The 19718-nt window shown below is 39.2% G+C and overlaps 1 protein-coding gene across 12 annotated transcripts in view; it reads right to left on the reverse strand.

Annotated features, from left to right (window-relative positions):
• The window catches only part of LOC110295865 (contactin-4), a 1019336-nt gene that overhangs the window by 33805 nt on the left and 965813 nt on the right, over positions 1-19718 (reverse strand). For 10 of the 12 annotated variants that reach the window (XM_029478665.2, XM_029478667.2, XM_029478669.2 and 7 more), the window contains 2 exons: positions 8955-9130; positions 2107-2227 (listed from right to left, as the gene is read on the reverse strand). In XM_029478665.2, coding sequence (XP_029334525.1) covers positions 2107-2227; positions 8955-9130 — 297 coding nt within the window. The remainder of the gene's footprint in view (positions 1-2106; positions 2228-8954; positions 9131-19718) is intronic. The other 2 variants (XM_085840201.1, XM_085840203.1) reach the window with 1 other exon arrangement.

The following is a 19718-nucleotide window of genomic DNA, read 5'->3' on the forward strand; positions in this document are numbered from 1 at the left end:
AAACTGCTGATCTGAACATTATCCTAATTAAGTAGAGGATAAATTACCAGCAACAGAATTCCTTTGTCCCTAAGGGGAGAGTAGATCAGCTCTGGTGTGTTTTTAAAATGGAAATAAACACATTTCTATACATTATTCTGTGGGCAGATCTACCTAAGTTGAAAATATAATATTCAATTTTTTTATCTGACCTTTAACTTTATGGCTCACATTCTTTTAAGGCAATTAACAGGTAGCTAAAGCAGCCATAATGAGAATGCAGTATTTCTTTAACCTCTCTTGACAATTGAGTTGCTAATTCCTGTGCATTTCCCTCTCACATCTGCTCAGGGCATACAGCAATACTTTGTATTGATTCTCAAAATAGCTTATTCCCTGTACACTCAGATTCACCCTGCCTCTGATCCTGAGCCAGGGTTTGTATTTTAGGCTCAGGTGGCCAGCCAAAAATCTCCATCACCAACAGTTAGGGATCCTGATTAATGAGTTTTGGGGCCTGAGATTATCTTGGTGTTCTGGGTTGGCTTTTGTTTGTTTGCTCCTTTGTTTAGCAGAGTTGGGTGTGGAGCCCAAGGCTTTAATGCCTGCTGGGCAAATGCTATACCATGCAATTATATCTTCAGCCTGATTGCAAGTTTAAGACTTAAATGATAGACAAAAAGACAAAAACCTGTTGGGTACACAGTTTCACAGAGTTTTTAATTTTCTTTGAATTTTCTTTTCTTTTGATGGGTTAGAGATGGCTCAATGGTTAAGAACACTGGCTGCTCTTCCACAGGACCCATGCTCAAATCTCAGCAATCTTAAAGTAGCTCACAACCATCTATTACTCCTGGGAAATCACTGGGATCACCTGCCCTCTTCAGGTCTCTAAGGGTACTGCAATCACCCGACAACTCCCGTTTTCTTTTTGCTGTTGGTTAGGTGTGGTGGCACACATCTGTAAACTTCAGCATTCAAGAGGTTGAGGCAGTGAGTTTGAAGCAAGTTCCTCTTTAAAAATATCTTAAAACCTTACATTTCTTTTATAAACTGATTTGAATTCTGGAATTTTCTCCAGCTAGTAGACTCATTTATGGTAGTCATCTCTGCACAGTTTAAGTTAGTAATAAGAGTCTCTTCAAGGTCAATGTTCAGTATGGAAATGTACTCCTATTCACTACATTCCAAGCAAGTTGGTGTTTGTTTCCTTATCAAGTTATATTTTAAAACCAAGGAACATGGACAAGAAATCCAATTGTGCTAAGAGAACGCTGGGTGCTTGTGAGAACACTCCAAGTAAAACAAAACAAAACAAACAAACAAACAAACAAAAAAAGAGTCTTGTGACCTCAGCTTCTTCAAAACACAAAAATTGTTCTTAGAATGTGTTTTCCAAGGTGTAGCATATAGGAATGAGTTTACTTCAGATTACTCATTATTGCTTGTTGGTGTTATTCAATTAAATGTTTATATGCTTCTATGGAAAAAAATATTTTTGCCATGTGTGACTTGTCCTTGTGATTGAATACAGCTTGAACCCATGAGAACTTTACTTAGGTGACATTTCCTAACTCTCAGAGTATAAGTTGTCTGATGCACTGAATAAAGTTGGCTATTGTATGAGTCCTTTGGTTTGCCTCATTTGTCAACTTGATTCTCCCAGATCCTACTGTCTCCAGAGTAGTAAACACAACCCTAATAATTTTAGGGGAAAGGAGTTTACTTAAGCCCCTGTTACACTACTAGCTTAAAACACTAATGTGGTTCAGTTCAGGTGAAACACAAAAGGGCTAGCTGAATTACTTTTCAAACTAATTGTTTTTGTTAATCTAAAGTTATTCTAGAACACCTGTCAACTCAGTAGTCATAACTTGGATATTCAATTCAATATGAGAACTGGACTTTCTCAGTGTACTTTCTGGTTATCCATTTTTTTTTTCATGAAAAATACATGTTCAGAAAATTTATATAGACTGTTAATCACTATGCACTATGGTTAACTTATGCTGTTTTAACATAATTCAAAACCATTGAGGTTTTATATTGCTGTGGTAGAGTACATATCATATAAATATTGAAAGGGCAAAAAGCAAGCAATAAGAAATAAAAATAAAAGTTGGATACCTCTTACAATCAGGTCCGCAGCAGCAGAGAGTTTGTCTACACTTGTTTGGACCATGCAGACATACTTCCCAGCATGCTTCAGTTGGATGTTTCGGATCATCAAATCACCAGCTGAATCCTGCTGATAAAGTAGAGGAAAGTGGCTACAATTACTTTTTAATGAGCCCTAAATATCATTATCACATGAAGGACACTATGACTAATGGATTTATTTTACACCAGCTGATGAGAACATTAGTGATGCATGCCACGGCTATTAGAACTAGGGGAGCCAGCCTGAGAGATAAGAACACCAAAGTTGTCAGAGAGCTTATCTTCAACAGGAGCTCAGGTGTCTGGATCAGTCTGCTACCCGCCCTGGCATCACTCAAAGTTACACAATGCAGCTTTTGATCGAGCCTTATAGGTTCCCTTCAGCCTGTTTCTCAGCCTATTTCCTGTACTAGCATTATTAGACTTTGAAATTCTATATTTGGAAAGAGGAGGTGAACCTCCATTAAGAGGCATCTGCATTTTTTAGCAGCACCCTGTCTTGCAGCCAGCATTTTGATTGCTCTCAGGTTTGAATTAAAGGATTTTGAAGGCCAGACTCTCTAAGGAAATCTTGAATCATCTAGTGTGGAATAGTGCTAATTTGTTTTCCAAATGCCAAATGCATGTTTGATTAGCAGATGAATAGGACTAATTACATCCTTGTGTAGATGCCTATGTGCCCTGCATCCATTTCTCCACTGCTTACCAGAAAACCACTTTTTATAAATACAATGTGATGTCTCCACACGACTGTTCTACCCTGGAGTTTGGTTTCACAGCCTTGATATTGACAAGCTTGGAGAGTAAGGATGTGACCACTTCATGGGTTAGAATTTTTTTTTTCTGAATTCAAACTACAGACCAAGAGGTTGACACAGACTTTGAAGCTGCTATTTCTCCAAAGAGTGACTCTCTGTAGAATTTTGTGTACACCTAGGACTTTCTAGTGCTTTAGCTATGTTAACACACTCAGTTCCAACATGTTCTGTGCAGCAGGTAGTCTTGTTAGCTTATTTACAAATGAGAAAACTCTAACATAAGAAGGCTAGACAACTTTAAGTCATGTATGCAGCAAACAACAGTTCTGATCTCTGTTGTTTTCTGTGTGTATGTATATATGTAAAGTCTAGACATGTTTGTGTATGTGCTTGTATATGTATGTGGAATGTGCATGTGTAGAGAGTACACCTCATTTATCATTCCTTAAGCATTATCCCCATTGTCATTTGACACAAGGTCTCCTACTGGCCTAAAACTTGCCAAGTAGATGAGGCTGGCTGGAAGACCAGCCAAGGGAATCTGCCTGTTTCTGTCTCCTCCAATTGGGATCCATGTGCTACTATGGCTGAGTTTTCTTTGAGTTACAGGGATTGAATTTAGGTCACCATGTTCAACAGACCAGCCCCAACCCTTGTTATTGATGGTAGTTATATACTCCCCTCCAGGAAAGAACTTATTCCTATTTGAAAGCAACAAGCCCTTAGTTTCTTTTTTTGTTTCAGTAAAACAGGTCACATTCATATTTACTTGGGGCAAAGAAGAAGTCAGGAGGTCCAATTGTTGCAACTAGGATTAGAAGAAGAAAGACAGGAGTATGTCCTAGAAGCAGAGGCTCAGTTTGGAGACTTAGTTGTTTGGGGCCCATGCCTGCTGTGTGATTTCATCTAAGATTCTTAATCTGTCTGCCTCTCAATTTATTGACCTTTCAAAGAAGTATGCCTTCCCCACTGTGCAATGTTGTGAGAATCAAATGAGTCTGGATATCTATGTGAAATCCATTCACAAACTATGAATCATAAAGTAAATTTAAACTTGTCTTATTGATGGCCGTGATCAATTTTCTTTGTGAGAAAATCATGTCAAAGACCTTAAGCCTAATTCTAGAAGAGCTCAGATATTTTTTTTTAATCTGAAAGTTCTTTTATTTAAAACCCTTGTGTTCTCACCAAATTCCACTATTTACTGACCACATCTCAGTATAAAAAATGGGAAAATAATTACTAGTCTATTTCATAGGGTTTTTGTGAGCATTCAGGAGCTAATATGTAATAAGGAGATAATTGATAAATGATTATGCACCTTGTAGGTAAAGGGAATCAGCATTCTGAACCTTAGATAGTTCACATGATGGGCCTTTAAGTAGCAATTTAAATAACAACTAAGCCCCATAAAGGAAATGTTTACAGAGGGGTGATTTTAAGGTAGTTGACATACATATTTTAAAATGGAAGCTATATTGATTTTAAGGTAGAAGCCATATTGATTTGGTTGTTGTTATTTTTTTATGTACATTAGTGATTTGACTACATGTATATCTGTGTGAGAGTGTCAGATCCCCTGGGACAGGAGTTACAGACAGTTGTGAGCTGCCATGTGGATGCTGGAAATTGAACCTGGGTCCTCTGGAAGATCAGCCAGTGCTCTTAATTGCTGAACCACCTCTCTAGCCCTCACCATTTAAAAACCCTATTAAAAATCATCATATTTGTGTCTGTGGATGGAAGGCAAGATGTGCTTGCAGACAGAAGCCTAGTATGGCTATCATCTGAGAGGCTCTGCCAGAACCTGACTAAGACAGATGCAGATACTCACAGCCAACCATTGGACTGAGCCCGGGAACCCCAATGGAAGAGTTAGGGGAAGGGCTGAAGGAGCTGAAGGGGATCACAACCTCATAGGAAGAACAACAGCATCGATTAATTGGACCCCTCAGAGCTTCCAGGGACTAAACCACCAACCAAAGAATATATATGGGCTGGTCCATGGCTCCCACTATATATGTAGCAGAGGATTGCCTCATCTGTCATCAGTGGGAAGGGATGCCCTTGGTTCTGTGGAGGTTTGATGCCCTAGAGAAGGGGAATGCTAGAGGGGTGAGGTGAGAGTGGCTGTATTGGTGGAGGAGCACCCTCTTAGAGGCAAAGGGGAGGGGATGGGATGGGGATTTCATGGAGGGGAGACCAGAAAGGGGAATAAAATTTGAAATGTAAACAAATAAAATGACTAATAAGAAATCACCATATTAATTTTAAGGTAGGAGCTATGTTGATTTTAAGGTGGAAGCTCTATTGGAATTAGCTATTCTTAAATTTTGATGAGATTTATAGCTTTGAGATCAAACTGAAAAAAAAATTAAAGGATTGAATTAGTCTCACGGAGTGAGGCTGCTCTCTCCTTTAGAGAAACCAAACTATTCCTGAGGCCTACATTTATGTTCCTACTAGAAAGAAGAAAAGAGTAGCAGGGTATTTAACCCCTATTCCAACTGGGGTCCCTGTTCTGTTCTGAAAGAGAACGGGAGGACATCGGAGAACACCACTAACAGTAACAGAACAACAGCTTTCCTCAAAACCCAATAGGCTGAATCTGTCCAGCATTGTTTCATTACATTGACTTGGGAAGCACAAATGTAAATGGGGCTGAGTTCAGAATGGCACACAGTTTCCTCCTCAACTGTGAAATCTTAAAATTATCACCATGGGTGACACTGGTGGCTAACTTACTTCCCTCTCTTCACTTGTAGCAGTAGAGAGGAGAGAAATGGAATGTTTATATGGAAAGAAAACAAAAGCTATTTTTAATCATCATCATCATCAAGACAAAGTCTTCCTATTGAGAGCAGGATGCATTATACCACTACATAGCCCAAGCATGTATGAAACCCAGGTCCTGAATGCTGGTATTACAGGTGTGTCTCATTACAGATGGTTGAATGAGAGTCCTTCTGTATATGATAAGATTCCTTGGTTCTTTGCTTCATTAAGATGCTTCCTCTACATCTTAGCTGAAAAAGTACATACTGGCTACTAGGTCTTATTGGCCAGGGCTCTTTTCTATTTTCTTTTCTTAAAGTTCCAAGTTTTATTTGCATATCATGTGTATTTGACTACTGTCTTTTTTTATTAGATATTTTCTGTATTTACATTTCAAATGTTATTCCGTTTCCTGGTTTCCCCCCTGAAAATCCCCTATCCCATTTCCCCTCCCCTGCTCAACAACCAACCCATTCCCACTTCCTTGTCCTAGCATTACCCTACACTGGGGCATCGAGACTTCATAGGACCGAGAGCCTCTCCTCACATGGATGTTCCACAAGGCTATCCTCTGGTAAATAAGGGGCTGGAGCCATGGGGCCCTCCATGTGTACTCTTTGGTTGGTGGTTTAGTCCCTGGCAGCTCTGGGGGTACTGGTTGGTTCATATTGTTGTACCTCCTATGGGGTTGCAAACCCCTTCAGCTCCTTCAGTCTTTCTCTAGCTCCTCCATGGTTGCTTTCATAGCTCCAATAGTTGGCTGAGGGCATCCACCTCTGTATTTTTCAGGCACTGGCCCAGCCTCTCAGGCTCCTGTCAGCAAGTACTTCTTGGCATCCACAATAGTGTCTGGGTTTGGTAACTGTATATGGGATGGATTCCTGGGTGTCATTGTTTGGGGGTAGGGATCAGTCTCTAGATGACCTTTCTTTCAGTCTCTGCTCCACACTTTCTCTCTGTATCTCCTCTAATGTGTATTTTGTTCCTCCTTCTAAGAAGGACCAAAGTACTCACACTTTGGTCTTCCTTCTTTTTGAGCTTCATGTGGTCTGTGAATTGTATCTCAGGTATTCCGAGCTTATGGGCTAATATCCACTTATCAGTGAGTGCATACCATACATATCCTTTTGGGTCAGAGCTACCTCACTCAGGATGAAATTTTCTTAATTGCTGAACCATCTCTCTAACCCTCACCATTTAAAGACCCCTATTAAAAATCACCATATTTGTGTCTGTGGATGGAAGGCAAGATGTGCTTGCAGACAGGAGCCTGGTATGGCTATCATCTGAGAGGCTCTGCCAGCACCTGACTTATCTATATATAAATGAATAGTTCCATCCATTTGCCTAAGAATTTCATGAAGTCATTGTTTTTAATAGCTGTGTAAATGTACCACATTTTCTGTATCCATTCCTCTGTTGAGGGACATCTGGGTCCTTTCCAGCTTCTGCCTATTATTCATCAATCATCAATCCATACTAATTGGCTACTGCTCATGAGATTCTCAGAAATCTTAATTTTTATATTGATTTTGCCCATGAATCTGGTTTTAATGTGAAAAACAACTATTTAGTTTAGTTGAGAAGGGGTTTTCTCAACATATGCTGCCCTGTTATTACAGTTAATATTACTCTTCTTTCAGAGAATGCAGCCATTAGAGTTTCAAATATATTTCTTTTGTGATAAGTATGAGGCTAAGTATATTTTTAGACTTTAAGGTATTTGATGTCAACAATGCTTTTAATGAAGTAGACTATCTTTCACTGTGGTGGTTTGAATATGATTGGCCCCTGGACAATGGTACTATTAGGAAGTGTGGCCTTATTGGAATAGGTGTGGCCTTGTTGAAGGCAGTGTGTCAAGGTTTCCTAGTGCTCAAGTTCTGCCCTATGTAGGAGAAAGCCTCCTCCTAGCTGTCTGCAGAAGACAGTCTACTTCTGAATGCCTTCAGATCAAGATATAGAACTCCCAGCTCCTTCTCTAGCACCATGTATATCTGCCTGCAGCCTGCCATGCTTTTTTTTTTTTTCAATGCCTTTTATTACAGTTGCCTTGGTCATGGTGTCTCTTCACAGCAATAAAAGCCAAACCAAGACACTCACTAATCTGGGCCATGTGAAAGAGATCCAGAATGCTTAATAATAGTGATCTCATCCAGCCTTACTCAACCAATCTTCCAAGAGAGAATGCCTAACAAACAGAGACAGCCACTGGTGTGATAAATTAACTTCTCGCCTGTGTATCCAAAGTGATATTATTTATATAGCATCCTTGGGGTGATTGAGAGAATAGTCACTCAAATCTCTTTTCATGTTCTGCAAGCCAAACTCTAACAAACTAAGCATGCATGTAATGGGCAGAGTTATTAATTAGTTATGTTGAAAATATATTCCCAATATATCTCATAGACAGAGTTGTTAATTTCAGGGGATCTATCTAAAAGGGCACACAGAGGGTGAGATAGGCAAATCAGTAAATCATATTTCTATAGCAGTTAAGGGAGGAAAGAGCCTTTCAAATTTTAGTCTCAGTTTTATACCCTGGTACTTTCTGGTTAGTCCTTCCAAGAAAGTGGTCATCAGAGTGAATATACATTACCAATGGGAATGCAGAACTGTGATAATGCAGAAAAATAATTGTGGAAAATGTTTGTGGTAGAATAAATTGTTTCTAGATTTAACCATATCTTGGCACATATTCAATGATTATATATATTGTCCTGAAAAGTAAGGCATTTCAAAAATTGAAGCATTTGGATTCAGACTCCATGGAGATGATAAATCACCTCAGTGTATTTGCAAAATCAAGAGAGCAAGTACCAACTTTATGATGATGAGTCTCCCATAGGACCACAGAGGAATAGAATTGCTGCCTAAGGCATACAAGGAAACTATCTTTAAGACTATCATTAACCCTCTGGTGGGATGTTTTATGATATGGGAGTAGAGCTTGTGGTGTGAGGTTCAAAGCTGAGGCATTTCATTTAGCAGATGTGGAGAAAAGGCATTTTATATAACTCCTATGAACCTTAGTATCCTTCTCCACACACAGCAGCGAACAACTTACTTGACATCAGGTTTGCTATGCATGCTACATATGACATCATTTATGTAATAAGGAATGTAGAAAAGAGCAGAAATTAATCGAGCGTTCTGTGAAATAACCTGCTTCCACAATGACTTTACATTTGTTTCCAAGTAAATCCAAACAAATTAATTCGGGTCACTTTGCAGAACCTGTGGTATACTGTTTCCTATGGATAGTATGACATTAATACTTACCCCTCCAACTCTTTCAAAGTGGTCTCCATCCTTGTCAAAGTCTATCAAGTGTCCATTAAATGTCCACGTAAACACAATGTCCAGGGAGTGATCATGTGTTACCTGGCATGGAAGAACAATGCTTTCTCCTACAGTGACATCCATGCTGGAAGGAGGAACCATCACCTTTGTCGGGTCTGGAATTTGAAAGGAAACAAGAATTGTGGATGCAGCTCAGAAGTAAAGCACGCTCCCTGCGTACATACGAAAAAAAAAATCTAAATTCAATCTCCACCACCACCAAACTCCTCCTAGCCCTCCACAAAAACAAACAAACAACAACAACAACAGCAACAACAACAAACTTTATGTGGCAGTGTAGAACCTAGAACAGAAGGGAAGTAGTTGGTTTGGTGATCTCTCTCTCTCTCTCTCTCTCTCTCTCTCTCTCTCTCTCTCTCTCTCCCTTCCTTTCTTTTTCTTATTAAATATCTTTATTTACTTACATTCCAAATGTTGCCCCCTTCTTGTTCCCCTGCCCCCGAGTTCTTCACCCCATCCCGCTCCTCTCTGCTTTTGAGAAGGTGTTCCCCTACCTACCCACCCACCCATCCACCTACCCACCCCCACTTCGCCCTGACCTTCATCCCCCTTCCCTGGGGCATCTAGCTTCTACAGAATTAGGCACAGCCTTTCCCACTGAGGCCAGATCAGGCAGGCCTCTGCTAAATATGTGCTGGGAGCCAAGTACCAGCCCATATATGCTCTTTGGTTGGTGGCTTAGTTTCTGGGAGCTCTGAGGGGTATGGATTAGTTAATATTGTTAACATTAATAAATTTGTTAATATTCTTCCTATGGGATTGCAATCCTCTATGGCTCCTTCAGTCCTTTCCCTAACTCTTCCACAGGGGTCCTAGACTTCAGTTCAATGCTTGGCTGTAAGTATCTGCATCTGTCTCAGTCAGCTGCTCGTAAAGCCTATCAGAGTCAACTGAAAATATTTACGTGCTGAAAGGATTCTAAGAATTTCTGCCTCAGGATACAAGCAGTATTGAAGAAGTAATTAACTTACTGCTACAGGAAGATCATAGCCAGTGATGCCTAAAATGTTGCCTTAAGTGGTAAGCCTACACACCAAACTTAGGAGAGTCAAATGACCAGGCTCTATTCCCTGACAATATCTGGGTCAGCAGCAAAGAGTCTTCACATACACCAAAGTCTACAGGCATTTGAAATTGTTTTTTTTTTTTTTCCTTTGTTTAACTTCTCTCCTTTTGTGTTGGACATTGAACCCATGGCTTTGCATACCTTACAGCACTGAGCCACATTCCCAGCACACTCAGGGATCTTGTACAGAATTTATTTATTTATTTATTTTTTGCTAATAAAATCTAATGCCTGTTAACTAAGGACCAGAGGGGTTTCTCACACAAAGGATCATGCTGGCCGAGTTGTAGTACTGACAACAGCTAATTCATTAATTTAGTGCTTGTTGCCAATTCATGCTCTGAGCTCTGAAGTAGCAACAATCAATGTAAAGTAAGTCGTGCATGTCCACACACCAGAGAGGTCTCCCAGGGACCAGAGAAGATTAAACTAAGGAGCTTGAAAACCTCATTAGGTCCTTGGTTTTTATCAATGTTTACTTCTTCGGCACTCTCATTTACTGTGTTATGAATTCTGATGCTTTTACTGGATTAATTTCCTTAAATTTGAATACAACCGCCATACACAAAGAAACAGATGGCTTCTTGTGAAAACAAACTGTCTCCCTTCCTTTGGTTTTAATTCATCATGATCACGAAGGACCTGTATTTATGACTTCTGTTTTGACAAGTCACTCTCACTATTGTTCTGTGCACAGAAGTCTCAGAAGCAATTACAACTCACGATGCTGTTTGAATCTGATTGCTATTAAGTGACAACAGTAAGTAGGACCAAAGACACCATCCATTCTGTGCTTGTTTCCTGTTTCCACCATGGAGAGCAACAAAGCCAGGAATGTAGAATACAGTCTGACTGACACTTCTTTACTACCCACTTAAGCTATTAAGAGTTTATGGAAATTATTTTATTTTCTGCACTGTTTTCTATATAAACCAACTCCTTTGTTTAAAAGAATTTAACAACCACAGAAACAGTTAATCATTAGACAACTAGATTAACAAATAGGTGTGCACATGAGATAACATATATCCAAGCCATTTTCTGTGTTTACTTGATGATGGGTGAAAATATATTCTGAATGAGAGATATTGTCTGTTGAGATAAGTGGTTTTGGTTCTAAAACAGAGATGCTCACACAGTCATGGTTATTGTAGCACTACCCACAATCACCAGATTACAAAATCAGCCTTGATGTCCATCAGCAGATGAATGGGGAAAGAATAAAGAAAACGTGGGATGGAGTTTTGGCCATAAAAACAGGAAGAAATTACATTATTTGAAGGGAAATGGATAAAACCAGAACCCAACATGTGAAATGACATAAGCCAGTTGAAGAAAGTTATCCATATGTTGTCTCTTGTGTATGGAATTTAGATTTAATAACAATAATATGTAGAAGGCTGGGTATTGTGGTGCACTTCTTTAATCTCAGCACACAGTAGGCAGAGGCAGGAGGATCTCTATGAGTTTAAGGCCAGCATGGTCTACATGGTGAATTCCAGGCAGGGCTGGTGTATCTATGTCATCTATATCTATATCTGTATCTCACATATATGTTTTATGTATGTATATATATATATATAGTTGAGAATATATACTCAAATATTATATTCAAATAATATATTGAAAATATATGTATATATACATGTATATTCAATATATAACATACATGTGATATGTATATATGTATATACACATATGATATGTTGTGATGTTGTGGAAAGAAAAGGAAGCATAAGGAAGGCAGGGAAGGATGTAAGAGGGTAACAGGGATTGAATATTACCAATGCCCATAATGCACATGTATAAAAATGCCACAATAAAATGAATAATTTTACACTGAATATACACTATTTTAAAATTATTATCATATGGGAAAATAATTCAATTTAAAAGTGTTCATGTGTCTTGCTGTGAGGAGAGGGATGCATATATTTCATGCACATGCAGAGGTAAAACATTTACTTTGTGTGCCAGTCCATGCTCTCTACCCTGCTTGACAGAGTCCCTCTGTTGGTCATGTGGGCACACCTGCATGGCTGGCTGGTGAGCCTCTGAGATTTCTTTTATCTCCATATCCTGTCTCATGGTAGGAATTCTGGAATTACAGATACAAAACACACATATAGCTCTATGTGTGTTTTGGGACATAAATTTGGATTCTCATGTTTGCATGGAAGACAATTCACCTACTGAGCCATCTCCTTAAGCCCAATGATTCTAGTTTTAATGTTGTTTTCTGCATATCATGTCTTTCACTTTGCTTCAGAATTTCTTTTCAAATTGTCAATGCTAAGATAAGTGCTTATTAAGGACGTGTGTGTGTGTGTGTGTGTGTGTGTGTGTGTTTATTCATTGTGAATCACTTGTGAGCGAATTTCCTAACTGTGATGGCTATGATGGTGTGGTTTGGTAGCATTGTGTTTTCTCTTTTTAAATTTTAATTTCCTTTTTAGGAAGGGGGTTTTAAGAAGTATAGGTCTCTTTAAAGGCTTGGAACTTGCCAAAGAGCTCATAGCTGGTTTACTTTTAATGACTTATGGGGAAATGTACAGAGAACTGCTTTTAATAATAGCTAAATGCCACAGCAAAGGCTGTTGATAAATGATGATAATAATCCTGGGGTCACATGCTTGTGGGTAATCTTCAACACTCTGTAGATGGCCCCTATTCTTCAATAAAAATAAAATCAATGCTGGATAAACTAATTTATCAATACTTTGTAAGATGTGTATCAAAAAAGATGTCCTAAATATAAGAACATCAAGAATCTCGGTGACTACAGCTGTACCATGATTTTTTTTTTTAATCTAGGATGAAACTTAACATGGATAACAGCAAAAGGCTGCACTTTTGGAAATTAGCAACCTCAGTATATATTGCAGGATTGGCAGTGCACAAAGACAAGATGAATATTTCAGTATGTGAGGCATTCATGTAACTGCCAAAGAAAGCTAATGCAGTCTTAGGCTGCACTCATTGCTTGTGTTATTTCAATTTGAGGAGGTAATAATCCAGCTGCATTTTGCATTAGTCAGGAAACAGCTAACCACTACTGTCCTTTGGATTCACTGACAGATTAGTAAACCCACACCAGCAAAAATCACAGAGAGTGTTCAGTACAAGACACAGATATCAAGAGAGGTGTGATAGTAGCTTTCAAACCCATGAAAGGTTTACAAGCAGAAGCTTAGTAGCCTGTTTTGTTTTTGCCCACAGTAGAAAGGAAAGAGCAACAGCACTATTTTAGTTCTGAATAAAGAAGGGCTTTCTAATCATTGGATCTTTCTAAGAGGAAAACGGGTTTCTGAGAGCATCATGAATCTTCATTTAGAGAGGTATTCAAATGGATGGAAAGACTATCAGAAATGGACCCAAAGAGATGCTGATGTGTAGTCAGGCTGCACAAGGTCATCTGTTGCATCTTAGACTTGCTGGTTTTCCCTTTCATCAGCACCAACCACAAAATGGTGTCTTCCTGGCTTCTCCATCTTTACCATTTTCCTGCTTGTGGCTGATGGGTAGCTGTGGGAAGGTATTTTGAGTTTATACAGAAAATTTCTGCCTGCATCAACTTCTCCTATGATAGATGTAAGTTATGCACATGTAGCAGGTAACATTCTACTGTAGGGAAGAGCATTCTTGTCTCTCTGATGGGATCTCTCTGTTCTATTACTGACAGAAATTGACAACAACTTAGGACTTCTTCTTTTATTCAACAGTTTATAGGATATCACTGTTATTATTTTAATGCTTAAAAAATGCCCCATTTTGGCCAATGGTATCCTTGGAGGTAGGGGGTCTCTGTCCTGTTGGCATTCTATCACTCAACATTTTGTTACATTCTGGTCCAAAAAGATGTTCTAGACTTCTCTTTTATGAGTGTGTGATATACACATGTGTGCACCTACAAATGGGGGAGGGGGAGAGGAAGAGAGAGAGAGAGAGAGAGAGAGAGAGAGAGAGAGTGAGAGTTAAAGCTTATTATTTTTCAGCTAGGCTGCGCTGGGTTACTAGCGCATACACATGTAGCCATATCCAGAATCTCTCTCTGTCCTGTGTGCTGGGGTTTGAAATCGTGCCCTTATGTTTTCACAGCTAGTGCTTGCCAAGTGATTCCTCAGCTTATCTTACAATTCCCATTTTATATCCCTAGAATCAATCCCTTCTCCAAGGAACCTTGGTGTTTTTAGTTTAATATATTTTTGAGTAACCCAGTTAAGGACACTAAACATGCTCATTCTTACTGACATCATCTTATACAACACAAAACACACACACACACACTACATACATAAAAAGTGCACACATATAAACGTTTATAGCTTAAATAAATCTTATCCTACAAATAATTCTTTACTGTGTTGAGTTTCTTTTTGTGCTGTTGTCCTTACTATTAAACCCCTACCTTGCTCTCTACCTTCTCTGCCTCATTCTGTGCCTATCCATGACCATTTTGTTTCCTAGATTCTGGGTGGACAGACTTATCAGTCCATAAAACTCTCCAACCATCATTCTTAATGGTCAGGCATTCTGATTTTTCCTTTGTACTAGGAAAGGAAAAGAAGAAAAGGCTGTTTAGTTTGAATTTTATTTAGCATAAAAATATTCAAAACACATCATTCCAGGGGTTAAAGAATGGCTCATCTGCTAATGTGCTTACTCCACAAGTGTGAGGACTGTCATTAGGTGGGGGCCAACCCCATGACTTCCAGCACACAGACAAAGACAAGGATCCTTGAAGCACGTTGACTAGTCAGACTAGCTAGATCAGCAAGCTCCGGGTTAAACTGAAAGACTCTAACTCAGATAATAAGGATGGAGAATGACCAAAGAAAATACCCAGTATCAATATGTAGCCTTCACACACACACACACACACACACATGTGTGTGTGTGTGCTTGCAAAGATGTGCATCCATGCACTTGAGAATATGCATAATGAATGAATGTATGTACACACATATCCACATGAGAAGAAATGTAGAATAAAATGCATCACCAAACACTAAAACTTAAAAGATAGTTAACACTAATTGGAGAGCAGGTACTACTAAAAAACTGACCTTGTACAATACTTATGCTAAAGAATAAACAGAATTCCACTTTTCCTATTCCACAATATTCCACTAAAATTTAAACAGTGAGTTGATATACAAATAAATACTTATCTCAGGGGCTTAAAATATACTTAGCTTTTAGAGACCTATTCATCCTTAAATAAAGAAAACTGAATTCATTTTCTAATTATTGAACTCTGTTGGGTCATTATATTGTATGGTCTTTCTTCCTCTCTTCCTTCCTTCCTCCCTCCCTCCCTCTCTCCCTCCCTCCCTCCCTCCCTTCCTCCCTTCCTCCCTCCCTCCCTCTCTCCTTCCCTCCCTCCCTTCCTTCCTTTCCTTCCTTCCTTCCTTCCTTCCTTCCTTCCTTCCTTCCTTCCTTCCTTCCTTCCTTCTTTCCTCCCTCTTTCCCTCCCTCCCCGCCCCTCTCTCTCTCTCTTTCTTTCTGTTTTTGGAATAGTGTTCTTCTATTCAGCCTGGCCTGCACTGGTACTACCCTTTTGCCTCAGCTTCTAGAGTGTTAAAATAACAGGAGTGTGCCACTACTTGGCCACCGTCTTAGATCTACACTGTAACACTCACACTAACTCTTGAGCATGTGTGCGTTTGTGTTGTGTAAGATGATGTCAGTAAAAATGAGCATGTTGAGTGTACACACACACTCACACACACACATACACACACACACACACACACAGAGCACCCATGCACATGTTTAATTTGCACTATTCTCTTAGAGTTACTTAGAGGAAATAACCCCTTCTGTTGGAGAACTGAAAGGGCACATGAGATGGATGAAGTATGAAAGTATTCCTTGAGAAATCCATGCAAGTTTTCCTTTTTCACATTGTTTTATTATTGCTATTTACAGGTACAGATTCCATGCTCCCACCCCAACCTGTAGAAAACAGAGACATGATCACATCACAAGAAAGAAAAGAAAATATTTCTACAGTGGAATCCTGAATCAGAAAGAGTACACCCCTCCCCCAAAGGACATAGGGTCTTCTGCTTCTTTGGCAGCAGGTACTCCATTTCACCTGAGCAGGGCTAGCCTACAAATCTAGATCACCTTCATTCACCACATGGTAACTAATTAAAGACTCCCTTTGAGTGAAGCTCTCCTAACTCTACCTGTCTCCAACAGTGGCTCCACTCCTCGAAAACCATAAACATCAAAAGGACAAAAATAAAGCTGCCCAATGAAAAGCAAAGAGAAGGTTCCTTAGAACAAGCATGAAAGGAATGCTGACTGATCAGAATTGCCCTCATTTGCATGACAGGCATGGCATGCAGGGTGGGGGTGGGGGGCAGAGGGGCCTGAGGAGGAGTACAGGACAGTCGCTGTTCTATAGGTCTCTTCAACCTGGTGACCTAAAGAGGGCAGCAGTGTGTAAACCCTTTCCTGAATCCAGGTGTTTAATTGGTGCCTTGATTCTCTGAGCAATGTGATATAAAAGAAAACACCCCAGTCAGACTGAATAGAAACTGGAGACTCAAAGGAGTCTCCAATTTGTAAATCACCTCTGAGAGAATACTTATGGTCCATTATCAAGGAGCTGAGAAAATAAATACAAAAGAGAGCTGTTTAATAGAGTGACTGGCAGAAATAGAAATGTCACAAGCCAACAGAGGGTGGCAAGTTTGTTGTACAGCAATCACTCTTGTGATTATCAAGGTTAGTGAATTTTTCTGGTTCCAATGTGGAGCAGAGAGTGCTTACTTAGTACAAGAATAGAATTGTTTGAAGGACACCCCAACACAATTGATTGTCTCTCAAGTCTTGGCTCAACTATTGCTATCAAGTTGTTTGTTTTTAAGAACAAGTTATAACTCGTCTGAAAATCATTCATACTCTACCCACTTACTCTTACTCTTGTATGCCACCAGGGAAAGCACACCTCTTGCTTTTAGAATTGCACAGTGTTGGAGTCATGGGGTCTCTCTGCTGGGATGTCTTTCTAAATGCAAAGAATTTTCTGAAGGTCTACAAGCCTCTACGATCAATAAGAATACTCTTTTTAAATCAGACTGGCAAGTAAGTAACTAGGAATGGGGTGGAGAATTGGCTAAATTTATCATCTCGGTTTGACATTTTCTTTTCCAAGCTTTCTTCATGGTTTAAAAGAAATGACAATCTAAAAGGATGTTCAAAAATGCTTCTCAATGACAAATTAAATAAAAGAACATCTTTAAGTTAAAGTATAATTAGAACCACTCCATGACATCCCTTTGATTGTGATGGAACATTAAAAAAAGATTCATACACATTTACATCAAGTAATGATTAGATATTTTTTCTGTTCAGGAAGGAGGAATTATAAGTGTGTTTCTTTCACTTACAACACATCAGTAATTCCCCCATGAGTCACTGGGCAAAAGGGTTCCCAAAGAGTCTCATTAATCTCAATAAAATAGAGTGACTCACATCATAAGCAACACAAAAATAAGGCACTGTGAGCTCTTTGCTGATTAAAAGAAATACAGTCTTGGTTTTGAGGGGCATTTACTGCATCTCCTGATACAAAATAAGAAAGCATTTTGCTAGACTCCACAAGAAATGTCACGTATTTCTTGAGACAATAACAATGAATTTGAAGACAAAGCTTTTGGCTTGCCTACAAGCAAAGTAACACTTGAGCACCCATGCTCATTCACACACAGGCTTCAGTGTAAAGGAAGGATGAATATCTCAGACAGTAGATGGTGCTACAGCCTCACAGAATGAGTCCACAGCACTTAGATCTGTTTAACCTGCTCCTGTCAGCAATTTTCTGCATGTTTTCATTTTCTTGAGTTTAAGGTCTCCGGGAAAGAGGTGGTAACGCTTCCATTCAAAAGCACATGTCAGTGTGTCCTTATAGATAGGTGAAGAGGACAGCAAGGAACTCACAGAGCTTAAGATGGAGGCTATTAATTCCTTGGTGGGCATTATTAGCTGGCTTCCCTTTATTTGGATTGGTAAGATTGATTTCTAAAGCTTTCTGTTATACAGAATCCTGACCAAACCCACATACCTCCAGCAGTCAGGTCCACTCTAGCTAGCTTATCTTGGGGGCTTGTCTGTAATTCCAGTTAATCCTATTCTGGGATCTTATAAAAAGAAATCAACTATTAACAACTTCTCCACTCCTGGCGATAGCTGGAATGCCTCGTTGGAATGCATGCTGGACAAGACATCATCATGAATTGAGCTAATGAGACTCTTCTTCCTGTTGTGCTCTCTGCTTCAGAGCAGACTGTATGCTTTCTAGAAACTTGATGGAGAATGAAAATCAGTAGTTTTCTCATTTAAGGGTCTGTTAGTGTTCTAAATTTTGAGAAGATATCAATTGTTGGAAAATGCTCTTGTAAGCCTGGGCAAGTCTCTGGAGTAGGGTTGAGGGTCACTGCACAAGAGTATAGTTGTCTACACCAGAAGAAGGAAAGAAGGGGAAGTTTTCTTTTCATTGAGAATTACTGACCCAAAAAGAAAAGAAAATCAATGGAAGGTCAGAGCAGCACAAAGCAACTTAATTCAGTTTATTTTCAGAGTGATGTTACAACTTTCCATGTTTTTAAAACTACGTGGAGGAGACATAAAGATCTGAAGGTATGTCAAACATTTAAAATTTTCCAGTTAATAAATATAAAGGATAGTGGACTAGAGGAGTGGTGGGAAAGCTGGCAGAAAAGACACAAAAACTGACCAAGCAAGATGTGGATAAAGAACACAGGACCTTCTACTGCATACACACTAAACAGAGCACACTCATAGTAAAGGACATCACAATGAGAGGGAGACAGGTAGGCAATAGTTAGAAAAACACAAACAGGCTGTCTCTTATGGGGCAGATTTCCATTTATTGGTCTTTAGAATATTAAAATAGAAAAAATATAAAAGACTTTATGAGAAATAACTCCCAACCATGCTTATGGAAGTAACCATAATTAAATTCAGTGGCTGGCAAGATGGATGAGCAGGTAAAAAGGTACTGGACACCAAGCCTGGTGTCCTAAGTTTGATTCCCCAGAATCCACATGGTATAAGGAAAGAACTGACTTTCCCTGGGAAGTCTTTTGGTTTTTGATTTCCACACATATTCCAGAGCAAGCATGGGCATGCACACAGAGAAAGAGACACATACTGGCACAGACACACATAGATACATACATACATACACACACACACACACACACACACACACACACACATACACACACATAGATAAATGAAATCATTTTAATCTACCCAAACAAAGCAAATGACAACAAGTAAGTGGGGGGCACTTCTTGGAAGAAAGGGCTCAGTAGAAGATGGCAGGGTATAAAAGGGGGTGCAAAGATGATCAAAGTGCATTATGTTGATACCTCAATCAAAATGGTGCCTGAAATTTAAGTCAGAGTTCAGCCTTGACCCAAATCTCATAGGTTCCAAATCTACATTTAAGTCACTTATAAAGATATATGGCCTTTGCTATTATTACAAACAAAACACTCCAATTCCATGGTATTGCTGTCTGGAAATACTGAGTAGAGGTAGAAAAAAAAAGATAGACTACATTATCAAGAGTTATT

Source organism: Mus caroli, unplaced genomic scaffold (assembly GCF_978045245.1).
Source record: "Mus caroli unplaced genomic scaffold, Mus_caroli_1 scaffold_7, whole genome shotgun sequence".
NCBI classification, from domain to species: domain Eukaryota; kingdom Metazoa; phylum Chordata; class Mammalia; order Rodentia; family Muridae; genus Mus; species Mus caroli.